General features: G+C 39.9%; 1 protein-coding gene across 1 annotated transcript; it reads right to left on the minus strand.

Moving 5' to 3' along the window:
• Nucleotides 1–1827: 1827 nt before the first annotated feature.
• Nucleotides 1828–9682, minus strand: LOC132980771 (uncharacterized). The gene is made up of 13 exons (XM_061047095.1): nt 9441–9682; nt 8436–8611; nt 6720–8354; nt 6501–6640; nt 6234–6405; nt 5998–6102; nt 4892–5084; nt 4254–4801; nt 4003–4147; nt 3675–3906; nt 2828–2956; nt 2515–2577; nt 1828–2422 (listed from the first exon to the last, which is right to left on the minus strand). Exons 1-13 carry the CDS (start codon nt 9488–9490, stop codon nt 2054–2056), a joined length of 3957 nt encoding a protein of 1318 aa, XP_060903078.1. The 5' UTR covers nt 9491–9682; the 3' UTR covers nt 1828–2053.
• Nucleotides 9683–11113: the final 1431 nt, after the last annotated feature.

The following is an 11113-nucleotide window of genomic DNA, read 5'->3' on the forward strand; positions in this document are numbered from 1 at the left end:
TGTTTATTTTTGCTACTTGGGGCATAAGGGTGGAGTCTGTACATATGTGTATCTATATAGCCAGGTAGCCAGGTGAGACTCAGGTAGGCACCTAATGGGTTAATAGGTTTTTTACCAGGAAGCCAGGATGACAGGATGACAGGGCAAGAGAGACAGCAGCGTTTTTTGTTGTTTGTTGCCTGCTTGATGTCTGTGGATAAAATAAACCACCCTAAAACCTTCAATCATCACCTGGACCAGGGATGGGCAACTTTGGTCACGGCAATGGCCACATTCAATGAATTCTCCCATCCAAAGGGCCCAATTGTAGTATACAAAAACAATCAATTATGAATCAATTATTAAAAAAAATCAACTATGTCTCAAATTTAACTCAACATATGCCAGTGATCAAATATTATTATGGACGTATTTCTGGTTTTCATGATTTCATTGGACAATGGACTTATTAATATATCCTGCGTAAGATTCGCCCTCTAGGTGCCTCAGTGGCTTTATTATGAATTTGTGTTAAGTTTATAATTTGTTTGGAATTTTTGTTATTTATAGACTATAGATATCGCCACTACAAATATGTTAAACACATAGGTTATACATCACTGATCATTTGCCATCAACACATCCCCACGTCAAATACCCACTCTTATTGTTACCTCTAAATGAAACATAACACATTCATCATGTAATTGTAAAAGCTCCAAGACGTGCTCCTTACAATAATGCCATTTTAATATATATATATATGTATTTTGCAATGCATATATGCGTCAAGTTAGTTCTTGTTCCAGAGAAAGACTGTGTATACAAGCCTCAGGGTGTTAAGCAAAATATTTGTTTTACTTTGCATTTACAGTCTGAACTTTTAGCTTGAAGGGTAAACAAAACAAGTCCTGTGCAACCTGTCACAACTTACAAACAGTCTATGATGCAGTCATGCGGATCAGAGCATTATGATGCGGTTGTTGTATTTAATTGCACCTGATGTAACTTTTCCATTTTCTGTGGCACAGTTTCATTTATCTTCCTTGAGTGACCTTATATTTTATAGATGTAAAACCCATCCAGCAGTAATACTGAATGGACTCTATTTCGCGTATACTGGCCTCAAATTAGCCACAGAAGCCTGACCTGCCTTTAATTCATTGTATGATACTTTTTAGGTTACTTGTCTTACAGGGTAGTACTTAGCATTGTCATGACATTAACCTGCCATCCAAATTTATTAGTACACTGAAACAAAAACAGATTAGTTTCATGTCACTGTCAATCAAGGTCTCAACTGTTTGTTTGTTTTTGCTTCACTTGCAGCAGGATTTAATTCGGTGATCATTGCAGCCATGATCATATTTGCCTTTCTTCAGACTGTTACAAGGATTTCATTGTATCAGTGCTGAGTAAAGGTTATTGTTTGTATGTTCATTGATGTTTCAACCATCACATATTTAGATTTTTGTTTTTTAGTTGTGTATAAGTAGCTCAGGTAATTAAAGGTTTTTCCTTCATTGCGCTTAGTGCATTTTTACAAAAAGACTGACTTTAGTCCTCAAACTTATACTGCTCGTAAAGAATAATGCTGAACCATGCAAGGCTGGAAATGAGCACAACAGAATCTTACTCAAAAGATTTCTTCTTGACTCGCATAACACAAAAAGAGGTGAGACAGCAAAGTGAACGAGCAACTCCTAACTGGTTACATAATGATGTTTACAAGAAACAAACTCCTCCAGAATCTGCCGTATATGTTTCTCATGAAGCATCACAAAAGCACTTTGCACTTATTCAAGAGCAGAAATGTTGATTTTACAAACTGCAAAGTTTATTCAAGTGACACAGACTTTATTGTGTGCCATCTTTGTGATGTAAAAATGAACTTCACAATAACAAAAATATCACATTATATACATATATATTTAAAGGAAACGTGTTTACTCATGCTTATTGTTAGATAAAGCATGAACATATCTTTTAACTAGCATTACAGTGAATGTTGCTGTTGAACACGTAATCAGCAAATATCAGGATTTTAATGTTGCATGTATTGGTTGTCTTAGTTTTAGCAGTTTTTCTGTAGAAAAATCTGCATATCGACCTTTTCTGGTAGAATGTGTGCCCTCTCCTGACTCATTGTGTCTCCTGCTGTTGAAAACACTCTCTCCCCAGGAGTAGACGACGCTTGCACACAGAGGTATGAGTTAGAGAGTTCGGACAGGAGAGCCAGAGTGGTCCGTCTCTCCCACCACCAGGCCAGAGCGTCCTGTGATGTGGGTATAGCAGGCAGTTTCCTGTACAGCTGTATCTCTTGCTGGACTCTTTCAGGTATTGAAAGTGTGTTTTCCACTGATGCACTGCTCTTTAGGGCTCTGTCTTCCTCCTCAAAAAGCTCCTCCAGGGCAGTTAGCCTCGGCCTTTTGGGAAGCAGAGACTGAAGAATAGAAATGAAGCAAAAAAATAAAAACATTGTTGATACAAGTTGGGCGACATCAACAAATGTTTGTGTTGTGTGGACTGAATTACCTCATTTGAATACTCTTCATCACTGTCCTCGTGTAAAAGTCTGTGTTCCTCTGAGTTTGAAACCTTAAGAATAAATTAAATTGAGACTTTGAAATGGAATCCAGAAACTGACAAAAAAGGCGAGTGTGTCAACTCATCAGCTTTAAATTTAAGTTAACAGGAAGCAGAAATTCTGAGTGTCTGAAATCGTCGGCAGCCAAAGAGGAAGTGTGGTGTCTAAGAAGTAAGGACAGCTCTCTCAGGAATAAAACAATATAACATCATTCACTTAAGGACAAAGTGTAACATTGGAAAATAAAAGGGAAAGCCGTACCTCTCTCAAGGTTGCAGCCCTAACCGCAGCCGTTTTCACTCTGGACCAAATCTCATCTGAGTCAATGCTGTTCTTGAACCTTGGATCCATAGCGCTGGACTCCTGTAGGAACTTCCAGGTAGCAGCATCCTGAAATCAAGCACACAGACTCAAATCTTTTCAAGTTATTTGTGATAAAACCGAAGAAGACAACAGCTGAGTTTAGCCACATTGTGCATAGAGTCTGAGCTGAAACCTTTGGTCCCTGATTTGCTGTCTGCAAATAATCCTCTTTATTTAGGATCTAAATGTTTCTCCCTTTTGTAGGTCACTTCTGAGATGCAGGGGGAAAGCTTTCAAACACCAACCATTTCTGTTCAAGGAACCCAACACACATCTCTTGATAACAGAAGTATGACTGTTGCTGTTACCTTCTTACCAGTTCTCAACAGAGAGCAGAAGGGGTTGATTAATGATTATTATTAGTAGGCCTACCCTGTATTTAGTTTCACCCTGGTTCCCTTAACATTGACAGTTTCTCCTGATGTCCCAGTCATGTATTTCAAGGTGTTCCAACAAAGCTCCAGGTACTGCAGGCCTTTACCTGCTGGATTTCTGTACATTTTCATTCACTATGGAGCTCTATTTCATCATCTGCAATTACTATGAATGTTTTATATTTCTACTATATTTTTTACTTTGTATCACATGACCTGTCAGGTGACCCCAGGGGTTGTGAGTCTCCTCACTTGTCTGGTGAAAGAGCTAAGGCCTGAAGCGTCACATGGTGGTGATGAACTTCATTAAATGCAACTTGGAGCAGCTTCTGGTGTGGGGACTCAATCGTCCTTTTAAATATTCTGCATACCCTGTAACATGCGGACAGGTCAGCCCAGACTTTTTCCTTGAGTGTGGCTGTGAAGAGAGAGTCCTCGTCCCCGGGTTCAAAGTGGGCCTCCAGTTTTTTCAGGATGGGAAATATCTGACTACATGACGGATTCTTGTCGGCTGAGACACAGAGAGTAGACGTGTACAGGGGCTTCATGGTCCTAATGAACTCCTCTGCTTTCCAGTAATCATCGTCTGAGAGCGTTTCCAGCCTTGGAATACATTTTGGAAAGAATAAAAAAAAAACAGGTTATTCTACACAACTAACAATACATTTTTTTATTACTATTAACTTTCATTTTAATCACCTCTTCTTCTCAACAGAAGGTTTGATCCGGGGATCTGTTGTGGCGGCCTGGATGGCAGAAAACTGCTCCACAAACCTCTCCACCATGAGGTACAATGAGTTCCAGTGTGCTTGGACATCGATTGCTAAAGAGCGTCGTGGTAGATCTGAAAAACAAACACAATCCTGATGTTCCCCCGCCTTACAATCATGCAGTTTATCTACTTTGTGTTGCAGCCATAGAGGAAGAAAAGGATCATATATTGTACTCACTCAAAAGCTTTTGCTTCTCGTGCAGAACAGCTTGAGCTGCTGAGGAACTTTGCATCCCCACAACTGCAGCTCTTATCTTTGATGCCCATCGCACCAAAGTGTTGCTGGTGTAAACCTTCTGAGCTGCTCCGTTGAGAATTTGGGCAAAGCATCTCAGCTTCCTGAACTTCAGTTTCTTTATGTCTCTGTCCACACTGAACGCATTATCCACTGTCATGGCAACAACTTTGCCTCCGACACCAAACTCCTTCAGTACAGCTGCTACCTGCTCGGCCACTGCTGTGTCTGCCTGAGCGTCGTAAACCTGGTTAGTGCGCAGCACTTTATGCGTCATCTGGCCGTTTGTTATGAAGTGCAAAGAAACTGTCCTGTATTGATCACGGTTAACACTTGACCACCAGTCGCACGTCAATGCAGCCTTAGAAACGTGCAGCAGCTCTCTGATGACACTTTTTTTCTCTGCAGAGAACCATGAAGGAATCAGTTTGTTTGTGAGCTGATCTCTGGAAGGCAGGCAGTACTTTGGGTTCAGCATTTCTGTCATCTCTCTGTGTGAGGTAGGAGAGATAAAAAGCAGCTCATCAGAGGAAGTTAAAACAACACGCGTGCATCAAAAGGTCAAAAATACAAAAACCTACCTGAACCACGGTGACTCTACTGTCGACACAGGATGTAATCCCTTAACAAGAAATCTGGCCACAGCTCTGTGACACTCGTCTGTTCTTTCTTTAGTTAGCCTCTTTCTTTCAGCCAGAGAGAAGGAGGTCGAGACGGCAGACGCTGCAGCTTCTTTCAGTTTATCGTCTAACTTAGATTTATAGCCGGGACTTCCTGTATAAAAAAAAAAACACATAGTACAGAAGATAACTCACCTGAACAGTCCTGCATAACATGACCTTATATTTCAAATGAAAATTCTGTGACAAAGAAAAATGTCCAACAGTCTTTTTGTGAAAGAAATCTCATCTTTCCAATACCAAAGAATGAAAAAGAAATCACCCCGAGCTGTAATCATTAAAAATAACATATTTCTAAAAGTAGATTGAAGGTGTTGGATGATGATGCATCAGGTTGTAGATGCTTTGACTGCTGCACTTCTGCTGTGTGACACAGGATCTGTTGACCGGTGTTTGTAAATTATTGAAGTGTTGGATGTCTAGAACTTTGTTCAAATGTGCTGCTTCATCGTCTTGTCCACGACACTCTTTGAATCAAATAGATTCTTACAGTCGATGAGGCTTTATCTTGTTAAATACTCTTTTAATAGAATAGTTAAGAAAAAGATGCTTGTCATTTCTAACCCATGGTGTTAAACCGCTAAATAATCACATCGCTATCACTCAAGTCAAAGGATATCAGCACATTCTCATGATGGAAAAATATGAAAAAGACAATCAATGTTGTTGTTTGTTGTTGTTGTTTTGCTGGAGAGAATAAATCTCAGATGATCAATAAATGATCAATTAAAAGAAGGTTCCCTCTTAACTTCTGTTGTGGCTAATTCATTAATTGTTTAACAAGCAATTTCCTCAAACAAAATGCTTCACCTCAACAGGCCGCATGAAATGTGAAACTTTCTGTGAATTAGTCAGCTGCATAAAAAAGACTGACATTTTTCTTTCTGTGTTTAAAGTAAACCTTCAGATAATATCAACATTATCACAGTGACCTTAAAAAAACAAATCAATTTGTAAACTGTGAAAATATCAAATTGATTCACTACAAGTTTTCAAAGTACACTTACGAGCCTCCAGGCTGCTCGATATGATCTCCAGGCACGCTGAACCCCAGAAGTCGTCTGCATTTACTTCTCCAGTGAAGGATTCAGGCAAGTCCTTGATCTCAATCCCTACAAAAGTGTTTCTGAATTACTGAGCTGATGGTGTGGGATCAAACACATACTCTTCTGTTCACCTATCAGGTTATGTATCAGTATTCACCACCAGTGCATGAAAACCCAGAGATGCATGAAATGCTCACCTGCCATGTTGAAAACCCCTTTTCGATAAAGATCCATCATGACCTCAGACTGACAGGTGTGACTTGTAAGAGCTTCAAAGTGAAGGTACGCCTGAAGCACCTCCAAGCCACATGAAGACTTGACACCTACTGTCCGTTCCAGCACCTCCACTCCACCATCAGCAGCGTGAATCTGAAAAACGCCAAAAAGCATTTCCAAGCGATAAATTCACATTGATGAAACGAATACATAAAACCAAAAGCATGTTTGCTTCTTTCATGGCTTACCTTGATGGAGTTTTGCAGAAGCATGCACAGCTGCAGACTCAGGATTATGTGGTTGTTGTAGTTGTGAAGCCCCTCCCCCCACTCCTGGTAACGGTAGACCATCTGACAGTCTGGACACTTTCTGGAAAGTGTGGAATTATCTGGAGAACGTGTGTTAGTGTGACTGCCAAAACAACAACAAAAAATAATCAAAATAGACCATAGTTTAACTTGACAAACCTTCTGTCATTCCTGTTAGAGTTATGACTCTGGCTTTGTTGGTGATCAAAACCGGTTCTGATAAGAAGACGTCACCCCGGCACACCTGGCAGACTGTTTCAGATGGAACCAAATGCTTTGGAAAACGTGTTTCAGGCTCCAACTGGTCGATGTCCCCTGGAAACATGTTGGGCAATTTCTTTTGGTTGTAAATGTACGCCGCCATCTGTTTTAGAGGCTCCTCTCCAGTGGAGGTTTCCGCAGGTGAGTCACCTATCAGCTCAGACGGGCTCATGGGTGCGTCTTGTTTCGCATTAGAGGATAGTAAATCTTTCTTGGTTTGGAAAAGAAACCATTTGGCAAGACATCTGTGCAAGCAGGGAACCCTACCTCGAGAACAAACACAATGCCAAATCCGTCCTTTTAGAGTGAAGGTCACAAATAATCGACCCAATTTGCTGCACTGGGACATGTTTGGCTCAAACACAGACAAATACAAGCAATGACTTCCACCGAGATCCACAAGGGCGACAAGCGGCGCTCCGTTCTGAGAGGCTATGTCGCGATAGTTAAGGCACTTGGCAGCCATGTCCTTTCCTATGCGTTTGTCGACGGTCAGTTCCTGCAGCAGTTCTGGTTTCAGGTCGACTCTGTTTGCGCGAGTTAAACAGAAATCAACAGAGCGTAGGTGAGGACACTGGCTCTCGGGCAAGTTGCTCCGCTTTCGAAAATCCGAAACGCTCTTGCACCGATCCTCTTCGCACATCATGTTGTTTGTGCTACTTAACCTCTGTTTGATGACGTGCAGAGGTACGGCAGTGGCCTTGTACGCCTTTGCTACAGCATACACACTGTTATTGGCGTCAATACACTGACTCTTAAGATGGTTTTTGGCTGTCATGTCCCTTTCAGAAATTAAGTGTTTCCGGAGATTATGTATTCTCAGATTCTTTGGGTTTAAGTAAAGGTTGCACAGCGGACATTTTACTTTTCTCCGTACCGCGCCGTGTATTTGTCCTGGTGGCTTCATAGGGCTGTCTGTTGGAGAAGCGGAGTGGACCGCTGGGGTTGTAGGCTGACCGGGTAAGTCAGGCAAACCAGCAGGCTGGAAAGCTGTAGCTGGGGGAACGACAGCTGGAGAAGGACACTGACCGAGTGTGGATTTTTGAGGAGTAGGGGACTTGTCTGAGGTTGACTGAGGTGCAACAGGGCGCTTATCTGCCAATGATTGTGGCTGAGCAGGGGGTTCAGGTGGACCAGGGGGGCGCCCTGATGTTGGTGAAACAGGAGGCTCAGAAGAAGCAGGTGGTTGTCTTGAGGTGGATTTTGTCTGAGTGGGAGCAGGGGGCTGGCCTGATGTGGACTCTGCTTTAACAAAGGGTTTAGGGGGAGCAGGATTCTGTCCCATCACGACAGTTTGCTGAAGAGGGGCAGCGAGGTTGACCAGGAGGATGACACGCTGACCTGCTGCAGGAACGGGCTGAGCAGGAGTCGAGGGCGGAATTGCAGCCTTAACACGTGTCAAACTTTGCAGCTCAACACAATTGTTCATGTGCCTTTCAAAATGTTTCCGGGTCATGATCGTCCTGGGACAGTACGGACAGTGGAAATGTCTTTCTCGTCTGCACTTCAGCTGGCAAACATGGATATTGAATTCTGAAAAAAATAAAAATGAATGAAGGTGAAAATATTATATTATTAGAGTTTATTAGAGAGATATAGAGTTTAAAATCTGACCTCCATGTTTCAAGGCCCTCATTCTGTGGATTTCAACGTGTGTCCAAACATTTGCATATTCTGCTTTCGGCTTGTAGACCGAAGGCTGGCAGAAGGGACAGTGGTAAAGCTTGCACGTTTTGCACAACTCCAGACGCACGCGACCATCCGACTGCTTTCGCACTGTGATGTGCAACCTAAAGACAAACAAACAATTCACCAACATGATGGTGAATGTGACCGTATTAGATATCATAGAGTACAAACTATGAATAGTGTTGTGAAACTGGAGCAGGGAACTCGATTGGTTTTCTCATTTGAGCTTTGAGCAGAGTAAAGTTTAGTTCTTGACTGGTTTGGTGCAGATACTCTACAGGTGTGTGATTTTGTTAGGTGTCTCATCTGGGCTCTGTTATAGTGATGTAATGCATGCAACAGGGTCGTTTTGCCTTTATGTAACTGTAAGCAAAGTAATCTAATTTTTTTTGGCCTTTTTTTTTGCAACAGATTAGTTGGTTTTCTTTTACGTACACAGTTTGAAACTACATAACTGTCCTGAAAGGTGGTTTCCTGTTACTGATATGTCTCCATAAGCTTTATTTCCATAAGAGGCCCAACACACATTTTTAACTTTATATTTATTGCAGATGCAAGAAACTCTGATGCCATTACTTTTGGCTCTAAAAATGTTGTCAAAACAGAATAATTTTATCTTTGCAATAAAGGGTCCATTCACTCAAAAACAAAACATGCTCCACAGTTCCGCCTTCACAATTGCAATTATGTATTTATTTATGACGTAGGCTAAGAAAAAAGAGATACACATATTTGGATAAAACGACACAGACTGTAAATGTATGCTTAATCAGGGGCAGTTGACTTAGTTGACTTGACTCTTATAGCAGATAGATAACATTAGCATTGAGTGTTCTTCAAATATAAATACTACTCAACAATATCGTGCAACGAAAGGTGAAAACAGTTTATTATTAATTTACATTGTAGCCCTCCAAACACTCCTCTTACCCTCCAACACGCCCAGAAATGTCCTCACACGCCCCGCACTCCTGCGCCATCTTGGCTGCAGGCTCCAGACTCAGGCTAAATGATAATGGTCCTGGTGGGATACTTCAGGGCTTGTCTCCTTTTTCTATAAAGGTTGAGGGGTTCAGCTGAAGTGGGATGAGGCAGAGGACTCGTTACAGGGGGACATGCAGACCAACTTCAGGAAATGTCGGTGCCTTGGTCTGCAGCAGTGCCCTCTAAAGGCTCTGGTCTGCAGGCTTCTGTTGCTGTCCGAGGGTATTTAAGCCCTGAGAACAACCTGACAGGAACAGTCCCCTAAAGAAATCCCATTCCCCTTTTTACTACTCTGTCTATATGGATGCTTTAGGCCATGTGCTGTGGGTAGATTAATGAGCAGGAACTATACAATTATTAATCGTACTATGTAAAAAAAATGTAGTTTTTACTTTTCCAAACTGGAGACTTTGTGAAGAGTTTTATTTTTCGACTTCTGGTGCCTGAAATGCTAAACTCAGGCTACAACAAGTAGGAATAACTGTATTTGCTATTGGGCTTTAACATACTATGAGGGACAAAAAATAACTAAAGTATAAATAAATAAATAAATAAATAAATAAATAAATAAATACATTTTGGGAGAAATGCATACAATAATGTATAAATAAATAATTAAATAAATGCATCAATAAATATATAAATAAATATATAAATGCTGAAAACAATACATCAATTAATAAATAATAAATACACTTTGTTGATGAAAAAGGCTATTTATATATTTTTACATGTATTTATTTATTTATTAGCGTATTTCTACAGTTATATATGTATCAATGCATACATTTCCACATTAATTGAGTTATTAATTTATTTCCGTATTTTTACATTTACACATCTATTTATTTCTGTGTCCAGGTTGTAAGAGGAAAAGTATATATGTAAATTTGCTTCTGTCTGTTTTTCAAAATTGATCAATCCTACTTCAGTAATGTTAGGACGGCCCACTTAATTTACATATTTACTTTTCCTTGTACAACATGGACACAGAAATACATAAATAAATATATGAATATATTTATTTATATATTAATATTTATATGAATTGTTGCATTTATTTATATATATATATATATTTATTGATGCATTTATTTAATTATTTATACATTATTGTATGCATTTCTCCCAACATTTATTTATTTATACTTCAGTCATTTTTTGTCCCTCATATTTAAAAGCATAGACTGTATATATATTTCCTCATTGTTTCATTACTATATTAACATCTAGAGACAATTATAAATGTATCGCTGCTGAGACTAGGGCTCCGCTGTAAAATGTATTATTTATTATATTATTATTTATATATTTATTTATTTATTTTTACAGTCTATGTGTAAAACAGGGTGACGGATTACGCCATCTTTTATAAAAACAAACAGGTTTACTGCCCTCTTGTGGTCACAATGAGGAAGTGCAACTCGCTAATTTCGTCAAATTTACGTAAATAAAACATAGATATAGCTAAATTTATTAGGGCAACATATTGTGGCTCAAACCATCCTTTTTACGAAGTAATTAATATACATTCATTTTGAGGTATCAATGTAATGTAAACGAATTAGTTTCTAAAAGTCATCAACCAGGGCTTCATGGCAAAACATATGACGTCATTC

The sequence above is a fragment of the Labrus mixtus genome, chromosome 9 (genome assembly GCF_963584025.1).
Source record: "Labrus mixtus chromosome 9, fLabMix1.1, whole genome shotgun sequence".
NCBI classification, from domain to species: domain Eukaryota; kingdom Metazoa; phylum Chordata; class Actinopteri; order Labriformes; family Labridae; genus Labrus; species Labrus mixtus.

Coding starts and splice junctions, on each gene's coding strand:
- LOC132980771 (XM_061047095.1), bottom strand. CDS start 9,490: ATGGCGCAGGAGTGCGGGGCGTGTGAGGACATTTCTGGGCGTGTTGGA. Junction 6,406..6,500: donor TTCTGCAAAACTCCATCAAG/GTAAGCCATGAA, acceptor GGCGTTTTTCAG/ATTCACGCTGCTGATGGTGG. Junction 2,423..2,514: donor ATGAAGAGTATTCAAATGAG/GTAATTCAGTCC, acceptor TCTATTCTTCAG/TCTCTGCTTCCCAAAAGGCC.